General features: G+C 39.6%; 3 protein-coding genes across 3 annotated transcripts; 2 read left to right on the top strand and 1 right to left on the bottom strand.

Moving 5' to 3' along the window:
- The first annotated feature begins 936 nt into the window (after nt 1-936).
- On the top strand, nt 937-9,771 carry LOC136257110 (glutamate--tRNA ligase-like). The gene is made up of 14 exons (XM_066050241.1): nt 937-1,128; nt 1,174-1,246; nt 1,291-1,328; nt 1,379-1,426; nt 6,411-6,563; nt 6,611-6,691; nt 6,734-6,826; nt 6,877-6,971; nt 7,020-7,071; nt 7,638-7,891; nt 7,934-7,997; nt 9,283-9,370; nt 9,416-9,570; nt 9,626-9,771. Exons 1-14 carry the CDS (start codon nt 988-990, stop codon nt 9,707-9,709), a joined length of 1,419 nt encoding a protein of 472 aa, XP_065906313.1. The 5' UTR covers nt 937-987; the 3' UTR covers nt 9,710-9,771.
- LOC136257111 (FAD-linked sulfhydryl oxidase ALR-like) lies at nt 9,699-13,723 on the bottom strand. Its single transcript, XM_066050242.1, has 3 exons — nt 13,565-13,723; nt 13,334-13,512; nt 9,699-10,605 (listed from the first exon to the last, which is right to left on the bottom strand). Exons 1-3 carry the CDS (start codon nt 13,670-13,672, stop codon nt 10,440-10,442), a joined length of 453 nt encoding a protein of 150 aa, XP_065906314.1. The 5' UTR covers nt 13,673-13,723; the 3' UTR covers nt 9,699-10,439.
- LOC136257109 (zinc finger protein GLIS1-like) lies at nt 13,689-16,462 on the top strand. Its single transcript, XM_066050240.1, has 5 exons — nt 13,689-15,022; nt 15,068-15,229; nt 15,389-15,550; nt 15,639-15,737; nt 15,783-16,462. Exons 1-5 carry the CDS (start codon nt 13,883-13,885, stop codon nt 16,383-16,385), a joined length of 2,166 nt encoding a protein of 721 aa, XP_065906312.1. The 5' UTR covers nt 13,689-13,882; the 3' UTR covers nt 16,386-16,462.
- Nucleotides 16,463-18,124: the final 1,662 nt, after the last annotated feature.

The raw sequence follows: 18,124 nt of genomic DNA, 5'->3' as shown, positions 1-18,124 counted from the left end.
CCACGATTCTATTGCTCATTTGCTAAAGGAGATTTGTCATGATGTTTGCATTGAGCCTGGCCTTCAGCCTCTGACTGGTGAGAACCTTTCTTGTCATAGTGTTGTTGTAGATGATGGTGCTCGCTTGGATATTGCTGCTCGTGGTTTTTGGGGTATTTCACATCAGCATGCCTACTTTGATGTACGTGTGTTCAATCCTTATGTCCCATCTTATCAATCAGTATGAGTGTCAAGTTGTTGTCACCATAATGAGCAGCAGAAGAGAAGGTAGCCTGTTGTCTGAGAAATGGAAGGAACCTATGCATCAGTATTGGGTTGGGCCAGGTGTTGACTGTCTTGTTGCTTACTTCGATCAGCCATACAATGTATCAGAGGAACCCTGTCTGTCTTTACAAGACCACTACATAAAGTGTGTTCCAGTTGACCTGATCCAAGTAGAGACTCAGTTTTCAATGTAATTGTGTATGTTTAATTTGGTCGCTTGTATGTTTGAGCACAAAAAAAAGCAGCTTATGACCAGCGGATGTGTGATGTGGAGATGGGATGTTTCTCACCACTTGACTTTTCAGCTGCTGGTGGCTGTGGACCAACTGCTGATGTTGTCCTTAAGACGTTGGCTTTATGCATTTCCACCTGCCAAGGGAAGCCCTACAGTCATACACTTTGTTGGCTTCAATGTCATATTGGATTTCTTTAATATGCTCAGCTGTTTTGTGTTTGCATGGTTGCTGCTCTTCGCCTGGACATCTCCCCGTCCCCTCAATGATTGACCTGACTGAATCTGCATGAGGGGCATAGTTTGAACATTAGAGTAATATTTGTTATTAAGAGTAAATAATGGAGGTTTACTCTTGGTGATATTGATTATTTATTATTGTTAAAGTAAAGTTTTAAAAATATATACATTATCAATCAATAAGCGCCGCGCGAAGAGTGGGTCTGGCCACGCGAGTAGGCCATCCCACAATCACATCACAAACTTCTACGATGTCACGTGTAAGGGTCAGGTTTAGCCCTAGTCCTACGGGAAGGTTACATCTTGGCGGGCTGAGGACCGCCTTATATAACTATGCGTTAGCGAGGAAACATGGAGGAGCCTTTGTGTTACGTGTGGATGACACCGATCCTGTAAGACTACTCATATAACTACGGATACTGAAGCTCGTCTTGCAGGGTAAGTCAGTGCCTGGAGCTATCGATAACATGTTGACGATGTTTGATTGGCTGGGGATCGCGTTTGATGAAGGTGATGTTATTGAAATCACGTACACCATTACTGCATGTCTACAGGACCTCACGTGGGCGGGACTCATGGTCCGTACAAACAAGTGAGGGGTGTGTCATTATGAAGTGTGTAATGACGTAATCACCCACACAGTCACAACGATTACATCACTACAGACAGTCAGCTAGTGGTCTTGTTAAGGTGTGTACCCACTATACAATTGTACATTTAACCGCTGCACAACTACTGTATACAGTGAGGTAGAAACCTTTTTGTAGAGTATGATTAACTTGGAGGAATAGTTTTGTAGCTAGGCAGTTACCATAGCTACATACATAATGGCTGGATTTGGAGGAAATTTTTTTTGTAGGTGAAAGGTGACTTACAAATCTACAAAACAAATACGTTATACATTAGCAGAGGTGATCAGAGAGTGTATGGTACACCATTAAGCAGCTGCCACAATAGTGTACATGAAATAATCGTAAAACATGTAAACAAAAATTAGTTGCTCTCAAGGCCCTAGATGTATGGATTATTACAACCTATTAACAGTGGAGAATGAGTGTTTGCCAGTACTGCAACACTGAAGTTAGTAAGTGATCAGTTTTCTAGTACATTACTCTACAATTAAACAGTTAAACCACAGGTCTCCACACTGCAGATGTAAACTGCTTATCAATATAATTACTTGTTAACAAAATGGTGATTTTCAAGATGCTAATAGACTGTCCAATGATTAGTACGTCCATGTTGTTATGTGTCCATTGTTTCTTAAAGCATAAGATGTGTTAGGGTTAGATGTCTCATGCTCATTCTCCGTAGATCTCTATAGTATGATTATAGTGATGCATCAATACCACGTTTTCACTACTGATCCTATACCAATTATATTTTAGATGGAAATGGCCAATACTGGTCCAATACCGATACTTTGTCACACTGAGGCATTACTCACAAAAACAGCTAGTAGTTCCAATAGTAGCTGATAGACTTACTAAACATGTTTGCTTAATTTCATAAACTGCAGTTTCCTGGTTTAGTGGACACTAGGATAGCAATCATTTATGGTTGCAATATTTAATGGCTTACTGGTGTTTCCACTATATATACTAATAATGCTAATGGCTGGCTTCTTTTAAACAATTCATGGCTGCTTACATCAGCTATTTCTCAACTCCATTTGACACAATACGTATGTTGCCATCTTGAAATGCAATTAGATGACATCATACAAAGTATCGGTTAGTATCGGACATTTATACCGCCAAAATAGGACCAATACTGATACTAGTATCGGTATCGGTGCATCACCACTCTATACTAAGTTGGAGAGACAGTTTTCACCAGATGTTCCATAATATTGTTCCACACATGAAGGCTGGTTATTATTGGCTTGTTATTGTAGCATCAGTTGTGAAATAAAAGCATCACAGAATTTAATGATGTTTGGCAATTGCTAAAAGCTTTTAACTAAGACATGCACACTAATGCAACGTGCTTGAAACAAGTGTGAAGTATCTGTTTTCAACTAGCCGAGTGAAAACAAAGTAAATCACAATTACATGACATTGTGTACACAACTGTTATGTCACTTTGTTCATCTTCCTTTCACACCTTCAAATCCTCAACTTACAAAGAGACCTTGCTGGTAGGCTAAATTGTTGTCAGTTGTTAGTGGTCTATCACTTAACAGCTTTTCCTACCCATGTCTTGCAGACTACTCAGTTTGGTGGAGCAAACATTCTTCCCAGAAATGCTTAGTGGTGGAGTTTTATGCAAACTCTGAAAAATCACGTGATAATGTTACACCGAGCTACTTGTTGAAGATCAAGAGCATGTAGGGATCGGTGACAGTAAAAAAGAATTCCTAGTGAGCTGTTAGTGTGCCCATGCGTTGGTGTTGTAGATGAAAGTCTTTCAGTGGAGGAATCTCAATTGTGTTAAATGTGGTGACTGTTTTATTAGAGTATTTCACTGACTGCTCTATTAGAGTAGCTCAATCTTACTCCCCCCATACTTGTTATACTGTCAGCAACATGGGTGGTTAGTGAGGGATGGCTTGTTGATGTTAGACTCGGTGATAGATTTCATGAGGCTATAACATACTATTAAACTTGCCAGTACTTATATCCTCTAACTACTGAACATGACAACAGTCACTATAAAGTTAATCAACTGGCCAGTTTGCTAGCGGCTGTATAATCCATTGAGATCTTCTTGTAGTATACCAATTACCCATCAGTGATGTATGAAGTAGCTGCTACCCTTTGGATTTTATTGTTTGTCTATAACTAATGAATGATTGAAACTTGAAATGTGTTCTAGTTACGAAGACTGAAGTTGAGATTTAAGACTACCTTTACCAAATTGTTATGGTGTGGACACTCCGTCTAGTTGGTACAATGCCAGTACTTACCAACATTGAGATGGGATGAACCCATTGGACATTCAACAACAAATTATGTACTTGTCCGCACATTAACTCAGAGTGCTAGTAAGGGCTGAAAACAGGCATCTGATATCCGGCTAGTAATTTGAAGCCATCAGGATAGTTTCTAATAATTTTATGATTAAATTTTCTATGATACATAACATTGTTTCTATTCTAAAGAACTTGTTAGTAGCACAGCATACTCTTGGGGTGAATTGTACACTTTGTGATGAAAGCATGAATTAGTTAGTATACCTCATGACATGGAATTTGAGAAGTGGAACCTTTGCAGATTCGACCATATTTGGTGTCCTCTACAGTTTGTTTTATGTCCAAAAATAGTTACTTATTGTACAGAGTTGTGGTAATTACCTGTTTTGTTTGTTTGTTTGTTTTTATCTGCTCTACCAGTACTGCAGAAAAGTAACTAGTTACTCGTTACTTTTATCCCATGTGACTTAGTTGCTTTTTAAAAGTAACAAAGTATCTAGTTGGTACTTTCATAAATAAGTTATTCTTGTTCGTAACATGATTATTTTGCTCAGAACAAGGAAAGAAGATAACTATATATGGTAATAATATATGCACTTTCTGAAAATAATGATTGGCCATTCTAAATGTTATGTCTGTTACTCAAGCTGAATCATGAAGAACAGTACTCAGATAGTGTCTACTTAGGCCATGACAAATTAATATTATGTTGCACGGATGTGGTGGGTCAATGTTTTGGCAAACCCATAATAAAAGTAAATCACATGATCTCTTTAAAGAGTACTAATATGGCTGTAGACTCTTTAGTATTGTGTAAGCAGTAACAGGTGTAGCAGCCAAAGGGAAGAAAATGGAGCTCCCAAGATCGAGATACTCTAATAGAGCAGTCATATAAACTCTTACAAAACAGTTAGTTGCAGCTAAAATAATTTACTTTTTAATTTATTTTTTGACCTGCCGGGTCACTACTGGAAGGCAAACAATTTGGTATGGCCTTAGGGGGCAAGCAACTATGTCCTATGGCTTCTGTGAATAAAATTATGTGTTTTATATGAATCTGTGAAGCCAACACAAATACTGTTCTCCACCTGATGAATAACATGTGTTGTAGTTGAGACATTGAACTTCTGTTTAGTGTAAATCTGAGTGAAATCCTCTGAAGTATGTGCAAATTATGGCATGGTTACAAACACTGTAATTTTATCACTAAAATCAATTCTCCTACAGCTAATTGTGAAACTCCCCAAAATTCTTGCAGTGGCTTGTAATAACATTATCTTTAAAAGTATGGAAACAGATTTTTAGGAATGACTACTATGGCTTCAAAAGAGGAGATTACTGTTTTTCATAGAAAATTTAGAGAGTTCAATAGCTCATTTGATATTGATAAAGTATTTCAAAAAATTACTTCCATACTTTTGTTACAAACATACTTAGGTATATAGCAGATGACAAAGTTTAAGAAGCATAGAACTAAAACTGTGAAACTAGATCCAAAATGTGTAAATTCTCATTCTTTAGGTCTAAAAATAATACTAAACTGAGTCTTATAGTCAGTACTTCTAACTGGAGATGGTGATTTTTAATTACCATAAACACATCTGATGCAAAAGGGGATGGAAAACAAGCACAGATCAATGAAAACCAGGATTTTGCATAATTATGAAGCCATAGGAATTAGTAGCGGCCCCCTTAATGTGGCTGTGGCACAAAATTTTAAGTGTTCTTAAAGCATATTTACCTATTGTAACTTAGTTACTTTTCAGACAGTTACTCCCAGTTACAAGTTACTAGCTACAAAGTATGTAACTTAGTTACCCCCAACTCTGATCAGGATAGTTTCTAATAATTTTGGTAACAATAATACAATAACAAGTGGCCGGGGTATATGATCATAATCCTCCCCTTAGTCAGTTCACAAATTTGCATGGTCTAAATGTGCACATCAGTTCGGATACCAAACTTCTTGTTGCTGCTAGAACCCTTTCCATACCTGTAAGAATGGAAAAGGTTTTACAGCAATCTTGACTGAATGTAGCATGTGGCCTTTACTTTTTATACATCGACTGAAGCAAATTAGCTGTAAACAGCCCCAGATTTTGGGTTCAAACTGATGATAGCACAGTAATGACCTTTGTTAAATTACCTCAAAAGATGAGGGTACATCCCCCAACCCCAAGGCCCTACCCCTGACACTCTCTTGTTCCCAATAGTCAAATTGTACAAGCAAAAAAAATTGTAGATGACGAAGTTGATGTAATCAATTGCATGGGCGGCAAAATTTATGTAAATGGCCATAACTTTGGAACGGAATACATTATGAGCTTGCAACAAGTATCAAATTGTTTCTTGGATAAAGATCTTCAATTTGACCTCTGATTCATTAGCTAAACAAAAGGTTATTCTCCCTACCCTTAGTCTCATACATATCACAATCAGGGCCGCCCAGAAAAAAAAGTCATTACATGCTGACAATGACAATAGCTACCCCTCACAAACCATATCTCCTTATTTATAAGATTGCTACACTGTAGAAATACTGTGACTGCTCTATTAGAGTATATCGACCTTGTAAACAGGTATTCATGGGGCCCTGGGCAAAATGCCACAGTTGCCCCCTTTGTGGACAGCCCTGATCACAATTAACCCTATTCTACGTGATTCTGTTGCTAATTTTTATTGTAATTATACTGGACAGCCAGTAATTACTGACGTGTCCAGGGGGACCAGCCCAATGTAAGCCCCTCCCCTTGACAACAGGTTGATGCAGCCTACCACTGCTTCTGTTCCAAGGAAAGATTACAATTCCTAAGAGATTATCGTACTGGCTATGATGGCCACTGTAGGAGGTTGTCAAGGAAACAGGTTGATGATAATCTGTCGGCTGGACTGGATCATGTGATCAGGCTGAAGGTGTGTCCCAGGATCATGTGATCATAACTACATCATTTACTCTTCAGGTGCCAGCAGAAGGACGGGTTGCCGTTGATGATGGTCTCCATGGTAATACACTATTTGAATGTGCTACACTGGATGATCAGGTGATGTCATGTGATCCACTAATGAGATCATGTGATCCACAGGTATTACTAAAGAGTAACGGCTACCCCACTTATCATCTAGCAACAGTTGTCGATGATCACATGATGCAGATCAGTCATGTGATCAGAGGAGAGGTGTGTCCCAGCATCACATTACTATTAACAGACCACTACTCCCTTATAAGGACTTGTTACCATCAACGGCTAAACACGTACTACTCTACAAAGCACTCAATTGGACACACCCACAATTCGTACACCTGCCGCTATTGTTAAATAAGTGGGTGGATCATGTGATCTCTTATAAGATTATGTGATCCCTGTACAGGGCTGGCAAGATATCCAAAAGTAACAATGATGTCGCCATAGAAACCTACAAGGTGTGTTATAATAACACATGTTATGTTTTGCATAAAATCAATGAAATGCTATTGATTAACATGCCATATATAGTCGAGGGAAAATTTTTTTTTACGGAGTGGCACCATCCAAAATTTTGAGAGGGAAATTTTCACTTCAGAATCTTTTTGTGTTTATAATACTCAAACAATATTATAGGGCTGCAAGTTTTTAGGGGGTAAATTATGCCAATCTGCAAAAATTGTGCCCCCCCTCCCCCTTGAAAAAATCCAGTAATGAAATGCATCAACACATTAAATTTCACAATTGTCAAATTCATTAAAGTGCTCACATGAGAATTACCAATGCATACACATTTTTGAGAGATGTAATTTTTGCAGATTTAGTGGCTCTCCACTATCCACAAAATTTTCATCCTCACAAAGTAATTATTTTATCAAGACTAGCCCTATGTTACAATAACAGTAGCCTGACTGTGAAAATCCTGAAATTGTCAGTCCATGAAAAGTGCATACCCTCAAAATTTTGTGTGCAGATGATACTAGATAATGTGTAGTACATTATTATTGGTACACACCCACTACAGCAAGATGGCTTCCTAGCAACAACAATGATTAACTACACAGCACTTCAGGGATGGAGTGATGGTGACCATGAAGTGTTTGATTTGGATCAGTTTGTAGAACTATTCTCATTGGATGGATTGAACAAGGCATCATGTCGACATAATCATGACAAGCTGATCTGGTTAAACAGGCAACACCTGTTATTGCAGTACCACCATGACCCAACCACTCTAATTAATGAGCTCCGGGATAATGTGATCCAGCACTTCCCTGAGTAAGTGATAGCATCACATTATGTCATATGATCTCACCATAGTATTCCAACTGATGACTACCGACTAAGCCACACCTACCTGAATAAAGTGATCCCATTGGCTCTAGTGAGTACCTCATAGTACGAATTTGTGTGAGGTGTGGTTTTTCTTTTTACAAAATCATGTTGAGTTGAAATTGGCCATAATTACATGAGCAGATATTCTAGAGAGAGGGTTAGAGTTGAGGGGTAATGTCTTCCTTGACTGAGCTGTCTGAAATATCAAGAAATATAAGACAATAACACATAATTGTTGGGTTGGGTTGTAAAATTAAAACGCCCAACTTAAGAGTGACCGAATGGGGGCAGGTCTCAGTGTACACTAATGGCCACATTAAAACTACTGTACAATAATAATTGCTCATTAATTCATGATGGTACTACTCTATTACCATGTACAGACTTCTTGGGGTCACATTTCTTAAATGGGACAGACGTGTTCATGAGAAAATAGCATGCTAAGCCTAACGTTTTATTAGCATTAGCTCACACAAACTAACATACCCAAAACATTAGTTAGACCAAAACTGCATAGTCTGGTCACCTTGGCAACAATATCTTATAGATAATCTTGAGAAAGTCCCAAAACGGAATACTGCTTGATATGCATGCAATGTTATGACCCCATACATGGTGTATCATCCTTACTCCAAAATCTCTCCCGGAAGCCATTAGAAGTCCGTCAAATGAAAGCTCGCTTGCATATGTTTTATAAAATAATGTTTGCCAACAATAGCATCAATGAGATGACATCAACACTGCAAACTGATTCAGCTTAATCAACTCTTTCAAATACTCCTTCATCCCCCACGTGGAACAAATTACCCAACACCATAATTGACTGTGACATGTTAGATAATTACAAATAATTGCTGTAAGTGATAATTGAAGGGGTCAGTGGGAAAAGGTGACATGTGCCATTTTAGATTTTCCATTTTCTAAAAATTAGAATGACTTGTTTTAACCTTGTGAATAATATTGTTACTAAGTAGCAACAGAATTTAATAGTTTATGGCAGTCTCAAATTAATTAAGCAAATATTACAATAATTCAATTATGTCCCAAAATTCTGTTTAATACTACCTAAATTTTCAAATGCCCTTTTGCCACTGGTCCCTTCAATTATTATCACGTGTAAACATTGTTTGGGCTAACATGTTGATTGGGATTTATTGCTCAAAATAGTAGCAATTAATGTAGCTGATGTTGTTTATTGCCATTACTGTGATGTTGTTCAGTGAAGGTACAGTCCTTGCACCATTTTCTGTTTAATTATAAGTTGACCTGAGGTATTTCCATTGGCTCAAATAAGTGCACTAATTACGAGTTAATAGTAGTAACATGTGTTGTAGGAGGTGACACACACAATTCCTAATATGGTAGAAGATGTGTGCTATTATTGGAAGGATCCACTAGTGACATCATCAGATGTTGACTCAGGTACAGTGATCATGTGATGTCAGGCGATCTCATGTGACCTCATAGCACTACTACAAGATGTGATAAACTGGTTGGACTGGTTACCTGGTGACCATGGTGAAGAGGGTTATGTTGTCATGTTAAAATCCATAGCGACAGATCACAAATTGTCAGTAGGGAAGGTGATGAAGGCGTGTCGTCATGTAATCACTGGAGGGAAGGTACAGACAACCTGAGGGTATGTGTGACACGTGTTAGGGGGTGATGTTTACACAGGCTGGACCGAAGGTAGCTACTCTAATGGACACATTGGGGCCAGAACTAACTAAGAATAGATTGTCACAATATGTCAATAAATAAATAATATCAAATAGCATTACATTTGTGGTGAAACTGTATGGCACTTGTTAATGGCTGACTAATTTAGGTTGACTTTTGTTACCATCTAGAGGCTCTGTATGTGTGTAAGGTAACAGCAGTAGTAGTAACAGCAAGATGTGATCAATTTGTCTGTGTTACTATGTGTGACTAAACCATAGGTGGGCCTCAAGCTCCTCCTGTGAAATTGGGGAAAAATTGCGTATTGTTTCAGCATCAATTTAAAGATTGGAAAATACCCACATCTTCTGGGGTTGCACCAGAAATTCTACAATATAATGCAACAACTGTCGTGTTGTAGAATTGCCACTGTAAACCCAGCAATTTAGCTGTTGTGAAACATTCTAAATTTAGTAAGAAAACATTTTGACTGCAAACACATAAAATGTTTCAAAATATTCTTTAATATGAACATAGTGTGTAAGAAGCTTTAGCTAAAATGTTCATAAAACTCAAAACAAAGCCACTACAATATACAGAGACTTGGCAGTATACAATTACTGCATGAACAACAACACTTCGTTCCATGATGTGTTATTGTGTGATAATTAGGTCACTGAAAACATTACACACTGCAGGTGAGGGATTAATATTGATGATGTCACTAACAAGTAATCATACAGGACTGGTAGTAGTTTATGGTAAATCACTTGCAAGTCCTTTGATTAAAAAATTAACTCTGCATAGTGGTTTTCAGATCACATGATGTACATTATAGATCACATGATCCATCCTTCCACCCGTCCCTCCACCTCTCGTTCACACGAGAACAGTCAAACAATTTCTTCCCTAGCAACTTGTTGATGTCGTTATGGATATCACACATCCACTGACTTAGCTCCTTCTGATTGGCTACTTTCACCGGATGTTCCTTCATCCTGTAACATAAGAGATTATATGATCCAATGACATCACACAACTGTGGCATCGCATATGGTCACCAGGTGTCCATTACAGAGGTCACCAGGTGTTTGTTACAGTCACACTTGTATGGTCCATTGTACCTATGACCAACTAATCCATCTACATATGACTGTTCTATTAGAGTAGTTAAAAATGTAGCACACAACAGTTAAGGCCATCATTACTATATAGAGGGATTGCATGCGTGATGCGTTATGACGTATTTTCGTAAAATGCTTAACAACCGTTGCTTGTCAGACATTTGTGAGGTATGCGAGTGAAGGCTACAACCAGTTTCAATGGTTCAGTGTAGAATGGAACATGTTCGCTAGGTTAGTCACTTAGGATAGCCGTCGTCAAAATTGTACAAAGTGTTAGTGTTCACGACTAATCGACGAAAAATTGATATTACGCTTGTCCAACTTATTGCTAGTATTTAATGTTTGTTTCTAACCTTGTCCTAACTTTTGACAGAGATTCCCTTATTTGGTAAAGTGTGGTGACAAAATAAGTGCATTCGCCTCATTGCGTGCCATTGAAAAGTAAACCTCACAAATGTCAGACTAGCAACGGTTGTTAAGCATTTTTATAATTCGTGTCACAATACTTTTCGCATGCAAACCCTCTATTTTTGCTTGTTTCCCGTCACCTAGTAGAGCAAAAACTGATGCGGGTGGGAGGTGATTATTAATTATACAGTTGACTCTAGTGTGTGACTGCTCTATTAGAGTATCTTGATCTTGAAAACTGTGCACCCATGCACCCTGTTAAACGACTCCCAACTCTTTATTTACACTTCTGCTATGTGTATATGTGCACAGCTAATACATATACCTCAACACTACGTCATCCTGTGCCTCCCTCAATCATGAAATCGAGTGCATTCACGTGATCTATAATCAAATAATTAAAATTTGAAGCAGGTGCTTGAAAATTGATGCGGACAGTGACGGGAAACAAGGAATAAACTAATGGTGACCTAATATGGTGGTTATGATGTTCAACAAAGTTGGTTTTGAGAACTGTCCTTATTTGACAACATAAAAGTACTTCAAATGGATGGGATAGTGGTAAAATGGGTGGATGACCTTGGACAGTTGACCTAATGCTTTCTGTTCTGATTTTGATACTAAGGAGTCAGCACAAGCCTCACTACCTTCCATCACCTTTGTAGTTCAGCTGCACTTCTTTACGGCTGAAAAAAGGACAGAACACTTTGAGCTAAGACTAATTATAAGATGGGGTAGGTCAATGCATCTTCAATGGTAAAAAATTCACAGTAGGTACACAATGGATTGACAATGGATAGCTCGGCCACTTCGCCCATACTGCTACAATCAGAGGTAAATATGTATGGAATCAAATTTGATAAGACTGACCTGTTCTTATTATGGAGGTATCATGGCCTACATTTGAGCATTTGTTCCTCTACAACTTGAAAACTGATTTGAACAACAAATCAAAAACTAATATAATGTAGTGTCTAATCACTAACTGGACTAACAGTTTAAGGATGGGGTTATACTTTGATGATGAGTTGTGACATCATTTTAGCACTGAGTGGTAAACATGTTAAACTTTAACAAATTCTATACATACAGTCTAGTGTAACTATGCTCAGTGTCATTGTCTATGTGATGAAGAACACACAGAGGTGACAAACATCTTATAGCTGCATTAAGTAGCTAATCCTAAGTAATGTGTTGTGTTGAGAAGGTCTATGATCATACTGCATGGATATATCCACAATTATGTCATGACGCAAAAATTGTGTGAAAAGAGTGGGGGTGTTTTGTACAGAGAGCCGTTGGAAGGGATAATGATTTGAGATATTCCCCATGAAGCAGGAGACAACTCTAGTGAGACTTAATAATAATCTTCTTATGTTGGGGCACGCATTTTCGTGTTTCTCAGTTTTGACATCTCAAAATGTTAACCTTTCCAGTGGCTCTCTGTACAAAGTACCTCACCAAGTTAGTGTTATGATGTAAAGCTCATTATTGGTCTGGTGTCAATTTGTCACCACCCTGGGGTCTACATGTGTTACACACATTCCTAGCACATGATGCAACAGACAAGTTAGGGGTTCACACTATTGGAAGCCACTCTGACTGGCCACAATACTAGCCAACACTCATGTCTGAGTGATTTGCTGGTTTTCACTCGAGATTAAAAGTTGATTTCTGGTGTCTAATATTATAAATATTTCATAAAGCATTTATTTTGCTGAAATTTAAATACTTCATAGCCCAAGGTAGTCTGGCGCCGCCCGCCCCTTCGCATAAAGTAAGGGTCTGGTGAAATACAGATACTAAATCATTTCTAGCGCCCAGATTCGGCGCTAGCCAATTAGTGCATGCTAATGACGTTCACACAGAAATCGCCTTGGCAACACAATGCTTTTGTTCGAATTGAAGTGTAATCATCTGACGTAATAAGCAATACGTGCGCTGTCTAATTGAATTCCTTTTGAAATGATTAGGTATTTGTATTTCACCAGACCCTTACTTTTTGCGAAGGGGCGGGCGACGCCAGACTAAGCCCAAGGATGAATAATTCCAACAGCTAAAAGCACATCTGTCTGAAACAAATGATGGCCTATTAGTCAATTGATTGATACACATGAAAAACTATGTAAAAGCTATGTTGAGTGCGTATTACTCATCAGATTATGATACATCCTCAAGTAACTGGTCTCTATACCTGTCTCTGAGATGTTCAGCACAGTCCTTGCAAGGATAAAACTTGGAGAATAGTGTCATGAACGTCTTCATGTCATGCTGTTGCGCCACACTTGGCTGCTCCGGGTAATAAGCCGCCATGGTGTGGAGGAATGTCCATGTCTCCCGCCCCAATTGCTCCCTGTCAGCCGGACAATCGGACTGCGGGGGGCGGCTTCCAGTCAACATTTCATTCAGTTATTTACAAACTCACTTTTCCTTCTACTGTAGTTGTCTTCTGACGAGCTGCTTTCTGTTTCTGCCAAGTCTTAAAGTCGCCACAAACTCGACAAGGTTCATGTGGCGAAGAAGCGCTTGCCATAATCGGAAGTCATCACGTGAGTTGCAAACATTGCTCCGCCCCTCTTGGTTGGGGGCCATAAAGCGATACTAGCGACACAAGCGGTACGAGGACGAGCAGTAGTTGCGCCGGAGTATGTGATGCGTCTCTGAGCTAGCCTGAACTGATAGACTGTGTGGCAGAATTCGTGGGAGTGTGCTGTCTTGGTAAACATCTCACGAGGCGGCGGACATGGCTGGCAGTAGACGTAATAGCGATGCATCGTTCCCGCCGATCATGATCCAACGCGGTACACCATGTCTCGGTCCCGCTAATGGAGCGGCTAATGATGAGGTTGATACCAGACTATTACCTAACCTCACCCCGTATAGAAGTGTGCTAAGCTCAGGGGGACAGAGTTACCAGTGGACTAACAATGGACCTTTTAAGGAACCGCATCCAATCCACGTCAAATCAGAGGGTTCGCGATTGCTCCAGCCATGCGGGAAAGATCCGCGAAACTACCTCGCATCCCCACACATGGAACAAACTTCTCACGTGAACATCAAGTCTCGCCAACACTTGGCACCCCTGTCCCCCAGTGTGCATCACTTGAGACCACCAGTGGGTTGTGGCAGACATGTGACACCTACCTCACCAACATTTTCTGACATATCTTCAATAAGGTTCACACCACGATCTCCGGCAGCTGGACACTTTGGAGTGGCAGAGTCACCATGTTGCAATAATGGCCGACACAAGACTCCTGTCAGATCTAGAACTATCCCCACAATTAGTTCTGGTGTTCTCTTATCGTCTAGTTTATCAATGGAGCTAGATGAGGCCAGTGTGTCACCTCTTATCCCTTCAATCAACTCCTATTCCCCTTACCTTAACTCTTACCTACACACACCAGTGGATTATGGGTCACCTCATGGAGTAGCAGCTGCTGTTAATGCTGGACACTTCACTCGTAAGAGACCTCTGTCATCATCACCTCTCTCTGATCTAGTAGACTTCAACTCAATGATCCGCACATCTCCTAGCTCCCTAGTAGCCTACATCAACAACAGCCAATCACCAGCTGGTGTTATGGGACACCTGGTGGGTCCCCCAGCTCTGATACATGCTAAATCTAATGAGACTCTACTTCATCATCAACCACCTCCGCTGCATAGGAAGTCTACCACTACAACTATTACTAATCACATCACGATCACTCAACATGCTCCTACAGAGCTGGAGCCCACCAGTTCTAACATGACATTACTAATACCTGCTACTGCTACTGCTACAGAGAGCTGTCAACCTTTAGAGGATAGTGAACCACTGGAGCCATTAGTGTGCAGATGGTTGGACTGTGAACAAGTGTTTGAGGAGCAGGATGATATGGTATGTTCATTAGTGTCCTAGTGTTTGATTCATGTTGTGTCTCAGGTACGTCATATTGAGAAAGTGCATGTGGAGGAACAACGTCGTGGCAATGAGTTTGTATGCTGGTGGCAGGGATGTGGACGAAACAAGAAGCCATTTAATGCTCGCTACAAGCTACTCATTCACATGAGAATACACTCTGGAGAGAAGCCTAACAAGTGCTCGGTAAGGGGTGGTCTAACTATGACTGGAATGCACTAATGACATCACACTACATCAAGGTGTTGTTTACCAACACCTTGGTGTGTAGGTGTTAACTGTACCACCTCAGGTGTTGTCACCTATGTGTAATATCCTGACTAGTATCCTGTTGTTTTACTATAGTATCCTGGATGTAATAAAGCATTTTCTCGACTTGAGAACCTCAAGATCCACATGAGGTCTCACACAGGAGAGAGACCTTACTTGTGCCAATTTCCTGGTTGTCACAAATCATTCTCTAATTCTTCAGATCGCTCCAAGCATCAACGAACACATATTGAGGAGGTCAGAATGTGTTGTTTTGTTGTTAACATGATGTCATTGTTATGTCTGGTAGTATGTTTATTAGTGTTGTCATGACTACTGTTCACAGAAGCCATATGCCTGCAGCTATCCCAATTGTGTCAAGCGTTACACTGACCCCAGTTCATTAAGGAAACATGCTCGTACTCACCAACAGTCCAATAAGAAGGTATGGCTAATGCTATTGTTCACAATAACACTGTTGCTATTACAGGCTCGTGGTGAGGACAGCAAAGAACAATTAGACTCATGTCTGATGGTACAGGGTATTCAGAAAAGTGACAAGCAGTCATTAACTAATACAACTAATGGAACTAGTGATAAGAAGCCTGCTCCAATAGTGGTTCATCATCAACCACCAGAAATACCTCTTTACCCAGTCACTAGTGTGATAACAGAATACCCATCAAGCCCATATCATCTCACTGCTGTGCATTCCCCATCAATGCAGCAAGCTAACCAATCTCCTTTAATGCAAACAAGCCCGTCTATGCAAGCCAGCCACTCCCCCTTGATGCAAGTTAGCCACTCCCCTTTAATGCACCACCCAGTACCCAGCCATTCTCCAATGATGCAATCATCTACTGGAACAGCATACTTAACAGCAGCAAATGGTCAATTCTCTAATCCTCCCAGTCCAATGGCATACTCTCCAGCTAGTGTAATGCAGCAGCAGCAGCAGTACCCCCAGGGGGGTGGGGCTTGTCACCTGTACACTGCAGGTCAGGACGCTATACCAAATAGACCACCTCCGGAGTATCCCAATAAGGGATATTATGGAATGACTTCTACAACATTTTCTCACGATCACATTTGAACTTTTGAGATAGTACAAGTTACCCGATCACTTAATTGTGTTGTGTATTGTTGATCAGTTAATAATGTTTATAATGACTTGAGGCTAGTGGGTAGCTAACCACATCATAATGGGTTATTAGTTACTTAATGTTTCCACATTGACTCCCTCAGTATGACATCATCATTGGGTAGTTGATATATACTAGTGAGTATATATCAACCTCGTGTTGATTTGCTATGATAATTATGTCATTTTCAAAAATTCTTTTGGTGCCTTAAATAGGGACACTTGGTTTTTTGTTTTTTTTGCTGAGTAGTGTAGGTGATGATAATCATTACATCGTTAGTACTTTCAATTATGTAGTGAAGTTTATTTCAGTGCAACATTAACTGTGGCTGTATTTCCAACATCTACAATATGTATGAATTGTGTGTGTGGGGGGGGGGGTAAAAAAAGGACACTAGCTATAATGGATCATTATAATATGGTGGCCTTTGGCCACTAAGACAGATTCCACTGTAATTGTTATATAATAATGGCCAAATCCACTGAGGCCTCAGTTTACATGTTAAGAGATATCAGTCAAATTTACACACTGTAGCTTGGGAGAGGGAGGGGGTCTCCCCTTGTGATAAGCCCCTAAGTCCTTGGCAGTAAAAAAAGCTATTTTGTGGCTACTCCACTGTTATACTGGACTGAACAGCTGTTATTGCTCACTGCAGTAGATACTGCAATTCAAGCAATTGATAAAGAGCGTGTGCTACCTTCTCTCTGTCGTTCTTTGAAAAAATCTACTGGTCCTGATGGCCTATCTGCTAACCCTAAGGTTCTTAAAACTGAGAATGCCACTGACTTATCTGTATAATTCTTCACTATCAAGCGTGATGGAAGTGCTCGCACATCAACCCAGTTTATAAATGTGGTCCTATTGAAGATTCAGGTGATGTTCGTCCAATTTCTGTGCTGCCCATGTTGGCCGAGGTCCTAGAGAAGGTTGTTTTTATTATTAATGTTTAGGTAAGCCTAGAGCAGCATTCACTATACTTCATCCCCCCGCTCTACAGATCTGATAGGTCCACTAAAGATATCTTGTTATCAGCTGTTGACTTTATTTAGATTCTGGGGACTCAGCTAGTGTACGCAGCATTTCTGGATTCCAGAAGGCTTTTGGCTTACTTGATCATTTTCATTTGCTGGAGAAGCTAATGCAATTTGAATGTGAATCCTGATGTAACTACTGCGGGTGTATCCATTCACTGGACTGGACTACTGGACTCAAGATTTTTTGTTATTTTCTTGCCTTTTATCACCACAAAAGGTGTTTTAGAAATTGATACCATTCACCGACATAAAACAAGTACTAAAACTTGTACTTTGATCACAAAAACTGCACTATAACCTAGCTAAGTGCAGTTTGTTATCAAAAATATTTGCCTACTGCTAGCAATGTTTCAAGCACTATGCACTGTTAACACTACTAACGCACCTGTCTGTCTTCTCTATAGCCTTCTTGTAAAATAGCACACAATAATAATTTTAAACAATGCAGTTATGTTATGTAACATAGAAATTGTTTATAGCCTTTCAGCAGTCTGCTCATTCACTCTAGCTTTGCCGGCTCTTTGGTTTATAATGTTTGTAAATAGCAACGAGTGGGCAGTGTAAAGAATTGCTTCTCATTGTGCACACTTTCAAACAGGAAGGTAAGGTTACACATATTTCCAATAAATACAGTAACTGTAACAAGAGTTCAAACC

The sequence above is a fragment of the Dysidea avara genome, chromosome 5, assembly GCF_963678975.1.
Source record: "Dysidea avara chromosome 5, odDysAvar1.4, whole genome shotgun sequence".
Classification (NCBI taxonomy): Eukaryota; Metazoa; Porifera; class Demospongiae; order Dictyoceratida; family Dysideidae; genus Dysidea; species Dysidea avara.
The sequence above is the reverse complement of the archived record's forward strand: the minus strand, read 5'-3'. Positions and strand labels throughout refer to the sequence as shown.

Coding starts and splice junctions, on each gene's coding strand:
- LOC136257110 (XM_066050241.1), top strand. CDS start 988: ATGTCACGTGTAAGGGTCAGGTTTAGCCCTAGTCCTACGGGAAGGTTA. Junction 1,129..1,173: donor GTGTGGATGACACCGATCCT/GTAAGACTACTC, acceptor CTCGTCTTGCAG/GGTAAGTCAGTGCCTGGAGC. Junction 9,571..9,625: donor ATGTAATCACTGGAGGGAAG/GTACAGACAACC, acceptor ATGTTTACACAG/GCTGGACCGAAGGTAGCTAC.
- LOC136257109 (XM_066050240.1), top strand. CDS start 13,883: ATGGCTGGCAGTAGACGTAATAGCGATGCATCGTTCCCGCCGATCATG. Junction 15,230..15,388: donor AGAAGCCTAACAAGTGCTCG/GTAAGGGGTGGT, acceptor GTTTTACTATAG/TATCCTGGATGTAATAAAGC. Junction 15,551..15,638: donor AACGAACACATATTGAGGAG/GTCAGAATGTGT, acceptor TACTGTTCACAG/AAGCCATATGCCTGCAGCTA.
- LOC136257111 (XM_066050242.1), bottom strand. CDS start 13,672: ATGGCAAGCGCTTCTTCGCCACATGAACCTTGTCGAGTTTGTGGCGAC. Junction 13,513..13,564: donor CAACTACAGTAGAAGGAAAA/GTGAGTTTGTAA, acceptor CGCCCCCCGCAG/TCCGATTGTCCGGCTGACAG. Junction 10,606..13,333: donor GCTGAACATCTCAGAGACAG/GTATAGAGACCA, acceptor CTTATGTTACAG/GATGAAGGAACATCCGGTGA.